This window comes from Passer domesticus, chromosome 24 (assembly GCF_036417665.1).
Source record: "Passer domesticus isolate bPasDom1 chromosome 24, bPasDom1.hap1, whole genome shotgun sequence".
Classification (NCBI taxonomy): domain Eukaryota; kingdom Metazoa; phylum Chordata; class Aves; order Passeriformes; family Passeridae; genus Passer; species Passer domesticus.
In genome coordinates, this window is record NC_087497.1 from 4,804,719 (window position 1) to 4,821,424 (window position 16,706).

Genomic DNA, 16,706 nt, shown 5'->3' on the forward strand with positions numbered 1-16,706 from the left:
ATTTCAACACTTCAGGGCTGTCAGAGGAGGTGCTTCTGGACGAGGGCAGGAGCCTAAAGTCCAATTCATTCACAAAAATGGAATTAACAGGGAATTTAGGGAGGAGGGCAAAGTCTAAGCTGTATTTTACCAGTAAAAACTTGCTGTGGACAAGGGATCCCTCACAGGTTTATAATTCAGAATATGAACAGCAGCACAATGTGAGGTTTATCCTCAAATCCCTCAATCTTCTGGTACCTAAAAGAGCCTCTGGCAGCTCCTTTTCCACCATTTTTAGAATCCCACCTCCTTTCCCTCTCAGGGAATTCCCCAGGATGCAGCCATGGCCATCCCTGAGCCTGAGAAAAACTTTGAAATCCCCTTTGGGGTGTTGGCTGAGCCCAGAAGGAGCTGCAGGTTTGGCTGCTCCACCTCAGAGAGGGAACATTCCCTGGAATGATCCAGGCCAGGCTGCATGAGGCTTGGAGCCTAATTTTTCTCTAAATCTAAATATTTTAATTTATTCCCAAGGAAGACCTGGAATGGGTTCTATTTTAATTCCACACTTCCCAAGGAATTTAATTTCACACTTCCTGAGGAAGGCTTGGAATGGTTCTGTTTTAATTCCCAACTCCTGTGCCCAAGGCACACAGGGAGATCTTTTCCAGGCTGAACCATTCCATGATTTTATGACTCTGTCACAATTCCATCTCCATTTTTTGGAGATTCATGACTGAAGGGTTATTCCTCACTTCCTAAACCACCTTATCCCACAGAAACACTGATTTCCCAGATCCCAGAGCAGGAAGCTGAGCTCTGACAGGAATTTTCCTTGTTTTTTCTGGGAATATCCCAATCCCTGGGGATGCTCATGGTTCTATTTTAATTCCCAATTCCTGTACCTAAAGAACAGGGGAAAATCCTGAAGATGTTCTCCAGGCTGAACCATTCCATGATTTTATGACTCTGTCACAATTCCACTTCCATCTCCCCTGGCTGATTTTTCCTCACTTCCTAAAGCACCTTATCCCAGAGAAACCCCAATTTCCCAGATGCCAGAGCGGGAAGCTGGGCTCTGACAGGGATTTGCCCTGTTTTTCTGGGAATACCCCAGCCCTGGGGCTGCTCACCACGGTGAGGTTGCGGATCTCCTCCATCACCCGTGGCCAGAAGCTCTGGAGGCTCTGCTGGGCATCGCTGTTCCCCGCCGTGCCAAAGCCACCATCCGTGGACATCCTGGCACCTGGGAGAGGAAAAAAAACGGAAAAAATGTAAAAAACCAGGAAAGAAACGGGATAGAAACAGGAGGAGGAACACCCAGGAATGGCTTCAAATCCGTGGGTTTAGGTTAAAGATTGGGAAGAAATTCCTTCCTGTAAAGGGTTGGGATGGATTTCCCAGAGAAGTTGTGGCTGCCTTGTCCTTGGAAGTGTCCAAGGCCAGGTGGGAGCCATGGATCCATCCATTCCTTCGTCCGTCCATCTATTCCTCCATGGATCCCTCCATGGATTGATCTATGGATCCATCCATCCATGGATCCATCCATCCTTCCTTCCATTTCTACATCCATCCATGGATCTGTCCATCTCTCCCATGGATCCATTCACAGATCCATCCATCCTTCCATCCATCCAGGGATCTGTCCATCTCTCCCGTGGATCCATTCACCCATGGATCCCTCCATGGATCCATCCATCCATCCATCCTTCCTTCCTTCCATCTCTTCATCCATCCATGGATCTATTCATCCATGGATTCATCCATCCCTTTGTCCATCCATCCAGGAATCCCTCCATGGATAAATCCATCCATCCATTCATCCATCCATCCATCCATCCATCATCCATCCATCCATCCATCCATCCCTGGATTTCCTTCCTCAGGATCCCTGAGCTCCCAACAGCTTTAGGAGCAAAGTGGCTGCTCCAGCCCCAAATTCTGCTGGAAAACCAGAGACAGGATCCCAGGGAATGGCTGGAGCTCTTCCAGGGGGGATTCAGGTTGGATTTAGGGCAAAGTTCTTCCCTCAGAGGCTGCTGGGAACATTCCCAAGGCTGCCAGAGCTCCAGGAGGGTTTGGACACCACTCCCAGGGATGCCCTGGGTGATCCCTGAGGATCCTTCCAGGACATTCCAGCTGTCCCGGGATGAGCTGAACCACCCAAAATCCAGGCTGGGAACATTCCAAAGAGGAGATCCATGGACACAGCTCTGAGGGAAACAGCAGCAAGGAAACAACTCCTTCCCAAAAAACCAGGGAACGAGGGAAAAGCTTTCCCAGAGAAAAACATGGATCCCTGGAAGGGTCCAAGGCCAGGCTCGGAGCACCCTGGGACAGGGGAAGGTGAATTCCCTTCATCCCATTCTGTAAATCCAGGATTCACTCCAACCCATCCACACCACCTCTCCAGGCAGAAAAAAATTTCTTTTTCCAGGCTGAGAGAGAAAGAAAAGCCAGGAAAAGCTGAGGTCTCTCCAAATCCAGAGCAGATCCCAGGAATTTCCCAACAGCTCTCGGAGCTTTTCCGCTCACCGGAGCACGACACCTCTGGCAAACATCAAAATTCCCAAATCCTGCGGCAGCTGCCAAAAGCTGGGAGAGTTTCGCTTCGTGGAGAGCCAGGGAAGCGTGGAGATGCCTCTGGGTGGGTTTTTGGGTTGTTTTCTGCACAAATGCTTTTTCTGCTCTTTTTTGGGCGCCCTGGGGAGGGGGAAGCGGCCAAACAAAGCTGTCTCCCCTTGGAAAATTCCCTACTTCAGCTCCTGGAAAACACAACCTAGGGGAAAAAAATCTCAATTAAAGCCAAAATTTCTGAGGCTGCAATTCCAGCCCGAGCAGAATCCAGGGTTTTGTCCTGGAAAAACACCAGATCCATGGCACAGGCAGCTTCCAAGGGAGCTGGGATGGGAATGGGGGCCCCATCCAGTGAGGGCCATGCACCATTTCTGCTGGTTTTTAAATTTAATTTCATTTTAAAATGTAATTTAATAAATAAATGTCATTTTAAACGTAATATTTTTAATAAGAAATGTAATTTTTGAGATGTTTCCCCAGGGTAAGAAGCCAAGCAAAGAGGGTGGAGAGCATCTCCAAAGGGAATTTTCTCCAAATATTCCCAGGGAATGCCAGGGGGAAGGAATCGGCACCATCCTGGCGGGATCACAAATTCCAGCTCCTTCCCACACAGAATTCCCCCAATTCTGGGAAAATCCCATTGTTTTCCATGGAAAAAAGCAGCAATTCCTGCCCCAAATCCCACCTGGAATCAGCTCCCCCTCATCCTGTCCATTATCCCAAACCCCTCTCCAGCTTCCAAAGGTGTCTAAGAAGCAGGAAAAGTTTAATAATTAAATAAATAATAATGAAATAAAATTAAATAATCAAGGCTAATTAAGCACTGAACCCACAGCATCATCATCATTCCACTGCAGTTATTAAAATAGAAAAAATTCCAACGTTATGGACAGGCAACACATTAAAAAACAATTAAAACCAACCAAAATAATTAAGATTTTTTTTTACGTTGAACGCTGATTTATTGATCCAAAAAGATTCTATAAAATCCAACAGAGCAGTGGCAGAAGGGGATGGACACAAACTCAGGGGAGGCTGAAATTCTGCTTTAAAAAACTCCATTTTAAACCAAATTTTGAAGAGGTCGAAAGGTTATTTCAAGAATTAAATGCAGCCAGTGAGGATATCAGCAAAACCTTGGGTTGGTCCTGGAAAAATCCACACCTGAGCACTCCAGGTGATTTTTTTTTAAGGAATATTTAGGATTTTTGCACTTTCCAAGTGCAGAATTGTGCAGTGCATCCCCTGTGCTGCCAGCCTGGGACTGAGGCAGCCCCAGAGAAAAAAGAAATCCAAGAAATTATTTTAATCAATGATTTTAATCTCTGTATTTATATAAATTTATTTATTTCTGTATTTATTGATTAATATAAAATTAATCCTATTATAGTCAATATTCCTATTACTGTCTTCACTTAATTTTATGAATTAAATCATCCAAAAACTAAAATTAATTATTTTTATGGAAGTTTTTCCTTTCTCCTGCTTAAATCAAGCCCAAGCTGAAGTGCTCCAAGGCAGCCAGGATGGTTTTAATTCCTTTTTTTAATCTCTTTTTTATTTTTTTATTGAAATAAAAATGCTTTGGTGTTAGAAAGATGCAAATCTCCAACCTCTGTGGCAGAAAAAGGGAAAATTCCTGCTCTGATTTGAGCAGGACGTGAAATAAACAGAAAATGCAAGAAAATCCCTGCAGCTTTTGGGAATAACTCCCAAAAAAATCTCCTTTTTTAACTCCTGGAGATCTCCTGAAGTTTGTTCTTGCTGTGGTTTTTACCTCTCTGAAATAAAAGATAATTTATTCTTGATCATAATTAAAGAGTTGAACTAATGAAGAGGTTAAAAATTTAAATAATTGATGATTTTAGGTTCAAACCTCAAGGAATTTAATTCATTTACAACACAACAAACCCTGAAATGAAGAAAAATCTAAATTTAGAGAGAATAAAACTAAAAAAAAATCAAACTTATATACAGAATAAGAATAAAAAAATCAAATTCATAAATTAAAACATCAAACTTGTAGAGAATAAAGGTAAAAAATCCAATTTATAGGGGATAAAATTAAAAAATTCAACTCCTATAGAGAATAAAGGTAAAAAATCCAACTTATAGGGGATAAAATTAAAATAAAATCAAACCTATAAAGAATTAAATTTAAAAATCAAACTTCTAGAGAATAAAGTTTAAAAACCCAACTTATAGGGGATAAAATTAAAAAACCAAATTCCTAAGGAATAAAATTTTAAAAATCAAATTCATAGGGAGAATAAAACCAGAGAATCAAACTCTTGGAGAATAAAATTTAAAAATCCAACTTCTAGAGAATAAAGCTTAAAAAATCCAACTTATAGGAGATAAAACAAAAAAAAAAAATCAAATTCATATAGAAAATAAAACTAAAAAATCCAATTTATAGGGCAAATTTTAGTATAAAACTGAAGAACTCAAACTGATCTACAGAATAAAACCAGAAAATCAAACTCTTAGAGAATAAAGCTAAAAAATCCAACTCATACAGAGAATAAAACTAAAAAAAATTAACTTCTAGAAAACAAGAAGAAAAAGAAATCCCTGGAGTTTTCTGGAGCAGAAGGGACACCCAAATTCACTCCTTAAAATGGGACCTTCCTACCCCTCCAAAGCTGGAAAAAATCCCAAAAAAAATGGAATAATAAGAAATAATAAATCATAAATTTGTTAATAAATCCATTTCCAGATTTCTTGCTGCTCTTGACCTAAAAAGATCAGGCAGAACTGATTCTTCCCCAGCCTCCTGCCAGCTGAAGGCACCAAAATATTCCAAATTTTGGGTGGAATCAAGATTTCTGCAGGGTTTTTATTGGGGTTTTTGATTCTGTAAGTCGTCCTCGTGTCCTGCCAACACTCAGCTGTTGGATAAATCCTAATTTCTAGGGAAATCAATTATTCTAGGGGGATCATTCTAGGGAAAAAGAAATTCTTACGAAGGAAATAAATGAAAATTTCTTCTTTTTGCTTCAAGATGCTGCCAGTGACCTTCATGCTCACAGGGAGTTCTCCAGTCCTGGCCCACAGGCGGCTCCAGAAGTTCCTCCAACACCCCCTAATTATTAAAATTAGATTTTTGGGGACATTTCTCCTCTTATTCCTGCAACTGTGACAACGCCAAGGAGGCGAAGAACCCCGAGAGGAGGCGTTAAATTTAATTAAACCACCCCAAAGCCCAAACCCCAAACCCCAAAGCCCAGGGAGCCCCGACAGGCGGCACAGCCCAGGCTCACCCTCACCCCAAACCCTGCGGGAACTTTCACCGACGAGCCCCGGTTCATTTCCGAACCCCACAATCCCCCACAGAAAAGGGCAAAAAAAAAAAAAGGATTTTTTTCACCCCGAGGAGCAGCAACACCGCAACCCCAACTTCAACCCTAACCGCGTGTCCTTGACCGCCAGCAGCTCTGGTTTTATTTTTTTTCCTCTTCTTGTCATTCTTTTTTTTTTTTTAATTTTTTTTTTTTTTAGGTCCAAAGTGCCGCAAACAAACTTTGTCCTTCAGCGCGCGGCTCGCGGCGCTGCCGCCTCAAGGTCACGGGCGCAGGCCCCGCTCCGCCGCACCGGAGGGGCTGCCCGGCCCCTCAGCGCTCCCCCCGCCACCTCCGCCACCGCCACCCCCACCAAAAAATAATAAAAAAATAAATAAAGCACAACAAAGGGCGGCCGGCACCGCCGCGGCCCCGCTGTCGCCCCGCGGAGCCCCCGGGGCAGCCCCGCTTTGTGCGCCCCGCGGCGCTGCCCTCACGCTGCGCGGGTTTAACCCCGGCGCCATTTCACCGCTCCCCCCGCTCCCGCACCGGCACGCACGAGCATCCCCCGCCGCTGCCGCCGCCGCCACCGCGGCCTGGCCCCGGCGCGCGGGCCGCCCTCCCGCGCCGCTGCGGCGGCGGCAGCGCCCCCGCACTCACCGGCGGCCGTGGCCGCGGCCGGGGGCTCCCCGCCATGGCTTTGTCTTTGAGTGACCCCGGGAGGCGCGGGGGCCCCCCCGGGCCGGGCCGTGCCCGCGGCCCCTTTAACGGCGGCGGCCCCGCGCGCCCCGCTGCGCGCGCCCGGCCCGCCCCGCGCCCGCGCCCATTGGCTGCGCGCCGCGCGGCCGCGCTCTCCCATTGGCCGCGCGCCCCGCGGCCCCGCGCTCCCATTGGGCGGCGCCGCGGCGCAGCCTCGCCGGCCGCTTCCTGCTTTAAAGTTACCTTGAGCGGCGGCCGCAGGGGTCAGGCAAGCCCCGCCCTCCAGCCCCGCCCCGATTGGCCGCCTCGCCTCCTATTCAAACGCCCGAGGAGGCTGGAGGGGACGGGCGCCGATTGGCCCGCGCGGCTGTCAATCACGGCGGTTCCCGCCACACCTTCCCGCACGTGCGCCCCGAGCCCCGAATTCCAGAAATTTTGGAATTTTGGAGAAGAACCAGCCCAACCCCCTCCCAAGGCAGGGCCACCCCCAGCAGGCGACACAGGTGGCGCTGGGATGTCCCCCAGTTTTTCCTCATGGGGATCCCTGAGATCCAGCGTGGAGAAATCTGGGATGGTTAATTCCAGCAGGGTCAGAGGCAGCCCAGCTCCTGCTGTCCCCTCACCAGGGACACCCCCAGACCCCAAATCCTCTGCGTGGCCTCTCCGGATCCTCCCCGGCACCTCCTCGTCCTGAGCATCCCAAAACTGGCTCCCACAACTGGAACATTCCACTGGGAGCGGGGATTGGGATCTCCCGCCAGGCTGCAGCGCCCCACAAACACTCCACAGGGTGAGGGGGAATAAAAAATTAAAAATAAAATTGAAAGAGAGGCAGATTTTTCAAGTCCGTGGAAGAAGCCCTGAGGCCTGGGCAGGATGAATCCCAGCAGGAAATGCAGGTTCAGCTCCAACACCAAGAATTCCCCTTGGGTTTTGCTTTGGGAATTTGGGAATGTTGTGGGGAAAGAACGGGAATGGCCCACAATAAAAAACCTGTGGAAATCAGGGGATATTTTAACCTCTAAACGCACAAATCCCAGTTTTATCAGCATCACCACGATGGATTTCGAGCTGTAATTCATCATTTCCTGCTGACAGGATTATCCAGGGGGAAAAATATTGGGAAGCACAGCCAAGCCCTGCAGATTAAATCTGAATCTGATAAAGAGGAGAGATTAATTTAAAAATAGATCTTCCCGATGATTTGGGGGAATAGAATTGGTTAAAACATGGCCTTAAAAAATAAATAAATACACTGTGTTCTCTTCCTGTGGCATTCCTCAGATAAAAACAGGGCCTGGAAGCTGCGGAATTCTGACTATGGGAATGATGGGAGGTGCTGTGGGTGGTATGAAAAACAAACCCAGCACCTTGCTGCAGAACACAGGAATGCCTGGCTGGGATTGTGGAATTCCGAGTGGCCAAACACATTCCCTGGGCCTTGTCACAGCCCCTAAAGCTGCTCACAGAGCGTTTAATTATTAACTGTGACAATAAAAACAGGTTCGTTTTGGGAAGTTCTACAATAAAGGGTTTGTTTGTAGGGGGGAAAACACAACAAATTAATTTGGAGAGGTTCTACAATAAAAGGATTATTTGTGAGGGGAAAAAAAAACAGTAAAGGGTTTATTTATGGGGGGAAAAAACCCCAAATTAATTTTGGGAGCCCTACACTAATGGGTTTATTTGTGGGGGATAAAAACCCCAAATTAATTTGGGGAGGTCATACAGTAATGGGTTTAATTATGGGGAAGAAAAAAAAAACCCAAATTAATTTTAGGAGCCCTGCACTAAAGGGTCTATTTGTGCAGGGTAAAAACCCCAAATTAATTTGGGGAGGCCTACAGTAACAGATTTATTTTGTGGGGGATAAAAACCCCAAATTAATTTGGGGAGGCCCTACAGTAACAGATTTATTTTGTGGGGGATAAAAACCCCAAATTAATTTTTGGGAGCCCTACAGTAATGGGTTTATTTGTAGGAAAAACCCATTAAATTCATTTGGGAAGCCCTATAGGGTTTATTTCAATCATTGCAGCTGTTGCTCTGAAATCACAGAGAGTTAATTTTGGGGAGGAATTCTTTCTTGAGAGGGGCTGGGATGGAATTCCCAGGGAAGCTGGAGCTGCCCCGGATCCCTGGCAGTGCCCAGGGCAGGCTGCAGCAGCCTGGGCTGGCACTGGATGGGATTTAAGGTCCCTCCCAACTCAAGAATTCCAGAATTACTGGGAAAATACCTGGAGAAAGGAATGTTCTGACCCCTGCAGGTGTCACCTGATTCCTGTGGGGCAGGAAAACGTGCTTGGAAAAACAGGATTTATCTTCATCAATGACAAACTAATGACAGAGGGGCCAGGATGGAGAAATGCCCGGCTCAAGGTCACCAGGAACTGTTGGGATCACAGCTGGAAGGAGCACTTGGGATCTGCTGGATCCCAGAGCAGCCTGGGCTGGGAGGAAAGGTCACCAGGAATTCCTGGGATCACAGCTGGAAGGAGCACTTGGGATCTGCTGGATCCCAGAGCAGCCTGGGCTGGAAGGAAAGGTCACCAGGAATTCCTGGGATCACAGCTGGAAGGAGCACTCAGGGATCTGCTGGATCCCAGAGCAGCCTGGGCTGGGAGGATCCTCAAGGATCACCCAGTCCAACCCCACAATCCCATCCCTGGGAGTGGTGTCCAATCATTCCTGGAGTTCTGGCAGCTTTGGGAATGTTCCCATTCCCTCAGCACCAAAAAAACCCCAGAACCTTTCCCTAAATCCCCCCTGGAAGAGCTGCAGCCATTCCCTGGGATCCTGTCCCTGGCTGTGCACAGCCAGGGGTGTGACACTGCTGTCACGGGCACGAGGACAAACAGACCCAGCCCAAAACCAAAATCCCACCTCAGGAAAAACCTCAGGAAAGGCCCAGGATGTTGCCAGGGAAGTTTGGTTTGCAGGGCTGGAGGAAAAGCTCACGAGCTCGTGGGATTTGAATTGTCCACGCTCAGACAGCAATGGAGACAGGGAGGATTTATTCCCAAATCCATGGGAAATATTCCCCTCACCAAGAGAAATGGCTCAGAAGTGCTTTGGAAAGTCACACTCCAGAAGCAGCCAGGGCTGTTGTTCCTTCCTCTGTGACACCTGGAATCTGCCACAGCTCCAGGAGGTGGCCCTGGGACAGAGCTCAGCCACCCCAAAGCTGCCCTGACACCCCTCAAACCCACCTGAAAATCCCACCCAGCCCCAAAGAATTCCTGGTTATCCAGGCCACATCCACACCACTGGGATTTAGCAGTTACCTGGGGCATTTTTTTAATTCCCTCAGCTCAGGGAACAAAGCAGGATTTAGGGAGACCAAAGGTGTTCCCACAGCTCTTGCTGCTTTTTGAGCACAGATTAAAAAATGCCTGAGAAAATACCAGAAAGCCTTGACTGCCTTCTTGTAGTCCTGCCCAACGTTGTGGCAGAGCCTGAAGGAGCTTCTCAAGGCTTGGATGGCAAAAATCCCAAAGATTGGTGAAACAGACTCATGGAATGACAGGATGTTAAGGGTTGGAAGGGATCTTAAAAGTCACCGAGTGCCATCCCCTGCCATGGCAGGGACACCTCCCACTGTCCCAGGCTGCTCCAAACCCATCCAACCCGGCCTTGGGCACCTCCAGGGATCCAGGGGCAGCCACAGCTTCTCTGGGAAATCCATTCCAGCCCCTCACCACTCTCACAGCCAAGAATTCCTTCCTAAAATCAAATCTAAACCTAAACATCCGAGCTCCTCTCTACCCGTTCCCTGCTCAGACAGGTCAGGATCCCAGCCCGGCTTGAAATCACAGAACCAGCAAAGGGACCTTAAAGCTCATCCCCTTCCACACACCCCGCTGCTCAAGGCCGTCTCCACCGTGCTTTGGACCCTTCCCGGGATGAGGCACCACAACAAATCCCGGGGGATCGCACCCGGGAAAGCACCGGGAGGCCTCCGCGCTGTATTCTGCCCGCCGGCCGTGAGGCAGCGCGTTCCCCGGGGCGCTGCCAGCCCCGGATCTCGGCTCTGCGGCCGGGGGTCCCGGGGGTCGCGGGCCCCGCCGCTCCCGGGCCTGTCCCAGCCCCGCCGCCCCCCCCACGCCGCGCCCGCGCGGGACAACGGTCCGCTCGCTGTCCTCTCCCCGGTCCGCACCCCGCCAGCCAATCAGCGCCCGCCTCCCCGCGCCCGCCTCCCCCGCGCCGGCCAATCAGCGCGCGCGCCGCGGCCCAGCCAATCGCAGCGCAGCCGTTGGCGAGGCGGGGGGGGGGGGGGGGGCGGCCGCAACGACCCCTCGGGCCGCCCCCGCCCCGCGCCCCCTCACGGGCCGCCGCCGCCGCCGCCTCCCCCCCGCCGCGCTCCCCGCCTACTCACCGGGGCGGCCGGCGCCGCGACCTCCGCCTGCTCCGCCCACTGCCCGCGCTGCCTCCGGCGCGGCCGGCGGGAGGCGGAGGGGGGGGGGAAAAGGGGGGGCGGCCGGAGCGGAGTGAACGCCGAGCGGCCGAGAAACAAGATGGCGGCGGGGCCGTGAGGCGGCGGGGCGGAGGCTCCGCCCTTTTTGTCGTTCCCCCCCTCCCGCTCCCTTCCTCTCCCCGGGCTGGGCCGCGGCGGCGCGCGCGGGCGCGTGACCTGGCGGGGGTCTCGCGAGATCTGCGGATTGGGCGGGAGTGGGCGGGGGGGACCGTGAGGGACGGGGAGAGACCGTGAGGGACTGTGAGGGACAGGGGCAAAGTGTGAGGGACGGGGAGAGACCGGGAGGGACAGAAACAAACGTGAGGGACGGGGAGAGACCGTGAGGGACTGTGAGGGACAGGGGCAAAGTGTGAGGGACGGGGAGAGACCGGGAGGGACAGAAACAAACGTGAGGGACTGTGAGGGACAGGGACAAACCTGAGGGACGGGGAGAGACCGTGAGGGCCAAACGTGAGGGACCGTGAGGGACGGGGACAAACTGAGGGACAGGGACGAACCTGAGGGACAAACCTGAGGGACTGTGAGGGACGGGGACAAACCTGAGGGACCAGGACAAACTGAGGGACTGGGACAAACCTAAGGGACAAACGTGAGGGACAGGGACATACCTGAGGGACCGTGAGGGACTGGGAAAAAACCTGAGGGACAAACCGTATGGGACGGGGAGAGACCGTGAGGGACAGGGACAAACCTGAGGGACCAGGGCAAACTGTGAGGGACGGGGCCAAACCTGAGGGGCCATGAGGGACAGGGACAAACCGTGAGGGACAAACCTGAGGGACGGGAGGGACAGGGACGAACCTGAGGGACAGGGAGGGACAGAGGCAAACCTGAGGGACCGGGAAAAACTGTGAGGGACAGGAACAAACCTGAGGGACAAACGTGAGGGACAGGGACAAACGTGAGGGACCGTGAGGGACTGGGAAAAACCTGAGGGACTGTGAGGGACAGGGACAAACGTGAGGGACTGTGAGGGACGGGGACAAACCGGGACAAACGTGAGGAACCGGGACGAACCCTCAGGGACAAGGAAAACCTGAGGGGCTGTGAGGGACAGGGACAAACCATGAAGGACCAGGACAAACCTGAGGCGACCATGCCTTGAGGGGCAGCCAGACTCTGGCTCTGTCACAGATCTGCCCTGTCCTAAACCCCAGCCTGTGCAGCTTTAGGCCTCGAGTGGGGAGCCTTGCAATGTTTTTCCTTTTTTATTTTTAAAAAAGCAGGAATGCTGCGATGTTTTCCAAGCTTGTTTGCTTCTCTGTCAAGTATCCTCGTAATAAATTGCGTGGTAAATAAACTTGTTAAAGATGTTGGATAAAAGTGCTTCAGGTGTATGAGTTGCAATGAAGTTTTTTTTCACGCCAGGATTTAGCATTTTCTGGGAATTTTTTTTAATAGGAGTTCGTTTGAAATGGAATTTAAATATGAGTTGACTCACTCCCAGAGTCCCATTATGTAGCTTAAGTATATCTGCCCACAAAAGAAGAAAAAGAACTATTTTACATATCTGGGAGACCACAGAGTTCTGATTGTTCACACTGTGGGAGAAAAATATTCCTGAAATCGACTTAAATAGATAAAGGAATTAGAGATCCTTTTTCTCTCTGAGTGGAGACTCCAGGCAGCTGATAATGAGGAAAAAAAAAACCAAAGTAGCCCCAAAAGGAGGGGAAGGAAAGGCTGCCATGACATTCCCCTCAAATCCATCACTTCTGGAACAAGATCCAATGGGAATAATGAGGAAAATTAGTGAGGGGATTTATATTTCCACGAGAGGTGGATTTTTCCTCCTTTTAAACTTTTCCTGGAAGGCACAGCGAGCCGGAGCTGCAGCAGGAGCTGCTGCCTCATCCCCAGCCCCTCACCTGGGAATTGCCATCTCCTTTCCTTCCATCCCAAAGATCCCCCAGGATCCCTTTCCCCCGGGACACTTCATCCTGTGGATCCTCACAATCCCAAGGAATTTATTCCCACCCACATTTGTATGGATGTGTGTTATTATCCATGGCAGGACACTCTAGAATTCTGCTTTAATGAAGCCAATTAATAAATCAGTAATTTTCTATTGGAATATTTTGCATTTCCAGATTTTTTTTTGCCTTTCTGCACATCCATTTACCAGCAACTCCACCAGGATCTCCCTGGCAGTGCAACCCCAGGGATCATCCAGGGACATTCCAGTGACTCCTGCCTCAGCACAGGAAGATTTTCTCCTGCCATCCTGGAGCTGCTTCATGCCAAAGTCTGTGCCCTGCCAGCCCTCCCAATTCCCAGATTTCCTGGCTCCAGGACACACTGAGAGGTGATTCATGCTGCCTCAGGATTTCTCCCATAAAAAAATTCCCATTTTCCTTAGCAGTGACTCCATCTTTTTTGCCTCCTCATTGTCCTTCTGGCGGCCCAATTTGCAGCTTGGCCAAGTTTCTTTTTTTAATAGCGTTTTTAATATCATTGTCAGGTTATAAAAATAAAATCCCTTGAAATATTGTTTGGGATGAGAAAGGAAAGTCAGATCCCACGGGGCTGCTGCACTTCCAGTCACCCTTCCCAAAATTGATGGCTGGGTCTGCCCTGCCAGAGGACAAAATCCCATTCTCTGCGAGCACAGGGATTTGGGATTTGTGGGTTTTGTGGAAGAAATGGAAGAAATGGGACAAATTTCTGTGTCCTCTGTGGGCTGGGAGCTCAGCCCCAAGGCTCCGTGCTGGCACTGGAGTGGGAAATGTCTTGCAGCGAAATTCCTGCAGTTTTATTGGAAGTCTTGAGGCTGAGGGCACTTGCAAGGCAGCCAAGAGAAATAAAAGTCGGGATCGTGGAGCGGTTTGGGTTGGAAGGACATTCAGGATCATCCAATTCCCCCTCCTGCCACGGGCAGGGACCCTTCCCACTACCCCAGGCTGCTCCAGCCTGGAACTGAGCCCTTCAGGATGGGGCAGCCACAGCTTTTCTGGAAAACCATTCCCCACCCTCACAGCTGCTCCACTTTGAGGTTGCTTTCTTTGGTTTTATTTTTAATTCCCGAATTTCTGAGCCATTTCCTTCTGTTTCAGCACCGAGGCCCACGATTCATCCCCACAATTCCCTGGAAAACGCCTCATTTATTAATTAATTACCCAGCGCTGCTGCTGCCGGGCCCAGCTGTCGGAGCACCCAGCTTGGACCCAGCCCCTCTCCAGGGATTTCTGGACAATCCCCCCTTGCTCCTCCTCCTCCTCCTCCTCCTCCTCTTGCCGCGGATCCTTTTGTGCAGCTCCGTTTCCTCCCCACCTGCTCCCTTTTCCCAGCAGCAATGGATCCATTGTCTGGAGCTGCTCGGCTTTTCCCACAGGGATTGCAGCTCCACAGAGCTCCCTGTCAGCCTGCCCGGAACGTGGAGGAGCCAAGGAAAACAAGAAACAGAGGGAAAAAAAAAAAAAAGGAAAGGAGAAAGTGCTTTTGCAGGAATTTGGTGGCGCTTTGATGAGTTTGGGCTCATCCAGCACCTTCCACCTGCTCATCCCATCCCTCCCACGCTCCCCACTGCACCCCAGAGCTGGATTTGGGAGCCCTGGATTCGTTTGGCACCGAGGAAAATCAGCTCAGAGCGGCAGGGACCAGGCTGGCCCTTCCCAGCTCAGCCCCCGCCATCCCCCGGGATTCCCGTTCCAGCACGACTCTGGATTTATCCCAAACAAGCTGTTGCTTTGGGGCAGAAATCCACAGGCACGGGAAAACCTGGATATAAATTCTTTCTGGACATGGACACACTGCTTTATGGATCTGCAGGAAAAAGGGGCCATTTAGGGCCTGGTTTTGGGGCCTTTGTGTCACATTCCCAGCTGGAAGTGCCACCTCCCACCTGGTGCCTCTCCTGGCTGGGCTGATCCATAGAATATTTAAGGATATTTAAGGATATTTAGGAATATATCTGTGCCTGGACACTGATATTTTTTTTTTTAACCCTTCTGCTTTTTAACCCCTGACCTATGTGTGTTGCCAAAAGATTCCTGGGGAGCCCAAAATTCCTGAGGGATGATCCAGGGTCAGCTCTGGGCTTGTGGGTCCCCTTTTGTGCTCAGGTTTGAACCTGTGTCCTGGGAAATGTTACCTTTTCTGCTCCAGATGGGAATTCCCAAAGGAATCCCGCTCTCCCTTAGTCTCCCAGCCCTCATTTCCTAAGGAAGAGCTGACAGGAATCAGGAAAACCCCCCAAAACTTTAGGATCAGCACTGGGAGCTGAGCTGCTCATCCTGGTGCTGACTGGGAGGCCTCATTCCCAATATTCCCACTTTGCTGGGGGCAGGATTTCCCAGTGAAGCACCTCCTGCCCAGTTCAACCCCCTGGCTGTCCCAGTATCCAACTGGTGACCCGACTGCTCCTGCCAGGAGATTTTCCAGCATCTCCACACAGCTCCTGCTCCTGCCAGAAGTGGGACACAGCCTCCAGCAGGGAGCAGGGAAGGAGCTGACCCAGCTCCTGCAGCTCATCCCATGGGCACTTCCAGAGGGGCCAGGGCTCATCCCACAGCCAGGGCAGGGACTGGCACTTCCCAGGGCAGGGTTATTCCCCTTTGGGATTCCCAATCCTGCCCCAAACCAGCCCCTTTCCATAACTCTTCTCCGGGTGCAGCTTCTCCTTCCCTGAATGCAGCTGCAGGACCTCCAGAGCAGCCTCAGAGCCTCCAGGACAGCCCCAGGATGCCCCAGAGCAGCTCCAGGATCCTTGTGGGAAGCTTCAGTCCTCTGGAAAGCTCCAGGAACCTCCTGGGAGGTCCCAAAATCTCCTGGGGAGCCCCTGGATGCCCCAGAACTGCTCTGGGACCCTTCTGGGAAGGCTCAGTCTTCTGGGAAGTTCCAGGACACTCTTGGGAATCCCTAGCACCCTCCTGGGAAGCCCCAGGATACCCCAGGACAGCTCCAGGACTGTTCTGGGCACCCCCAGAATTCCGTGGGCAGCCCCAGGATGCTCCAGGACAGCTCCAGGATTCTTTTGGGAAATCTCAGTCCTCTGGAAAACTCCAGCACCCTCCTGGGCAGCCCCAGGACATCCCTGGGAAGCTCCAGGATGCCCCAGAGCAGCTCCAGGATCCTCCTGGGAAACTCCAGGACCCTCCTGTGAAGCCTCAGTCCTCTGAAAAGCTTCAGGACCTCCCTGAGAAGTCCCAAAATTTCCTGGGAAGCCCCGGGACTTCCCAGAGCAGCCCCAACCCCCCCAGAGCCCTGACATTCCCACCCTTTCCCTGAGCCTCCATCCCCATTCCCTCCCCCTCTCTCCAGGATCCATCCACGGGCATTTCCCACCCTATCCCAAGGAATGGCAGCTCGTGGCACCCACGGGGGCTGCAGATGCCGGGGTGACCCTCACAGGCTCCCCCAGGCCAGCAGGATCATCGCTGTCCCCACCCTGAGCGAGCCTGGGAATCCTCTTAGGGCAGTTTTAGCGGGATAATCGCGTTAAGCCGCCCCGTGGTGCCGGCACAAACCCAAAAGGGAAAGCAGAAGGTGCCGAGGAGCCGGCAAAGCCGAGCTCCTTAAGGAATTAAGAGACATGGGAGATGGGAGAGCTCTGATGGGATCTCAGGACAAGGCTGAGCTTTGGGGTTTGTCCATCCAGGGAAGCAATTCCCAGGAAATTGGTGCCACACAGCCCCAGCCTGGAATCTGCAGCGCCAAAGCCTTCCCAGTGTGAGGTTGGTGATCCCAGAAAAACCGAAGGA

At 51.1% G+C, this 16,706-nt stretch overlaps 1 protein-coding gene across 5 annotated transcripts in view; it reads right to left on the reverse strand.

The window, feature by feature from the left end:
• NFYC (nuclear transcription factor Y subunit gamma) overlaps window positions 1–11,129 on the reverse strand; it is a 28,996-nt gene extending 17,867 nt beyond the window's left edge. The window contains exons 1-3 of one of the 5 annotated variants that reach the window (XM_064398206.1): window positions 6,495–6,632; window positions 2,512–2,755; window positions 1,110–1,222 (exon numbers count right to left, since the gene is read on the reverse strand). In XM_064398206.1, coding sequence (XP_064254276.1) covers window positions 1,110–1,214 — 105 coding nt within the window. In that variant the 5' untranslated portion in view covers window positions 1,215–1,222; window positions 2,512–2,755; window positions 6,495–6,632. Of the gene's footprint in view, window positions 1–1,109; window positions 1,223–2,511; window positions 2,756–5,519; window positions 5,625–6,494; window positions 6,651–10,908 lie in introns of those variants that run through there. The other 4 variants (XM_064398205.1, XM_064398203.1, XM_064398202.1 and 1 more) reach the window with 4 other exon arrangements.
• Between the last annotated feature and the right edge of the window lie 5,577 nt (window positions 11,130–16,706).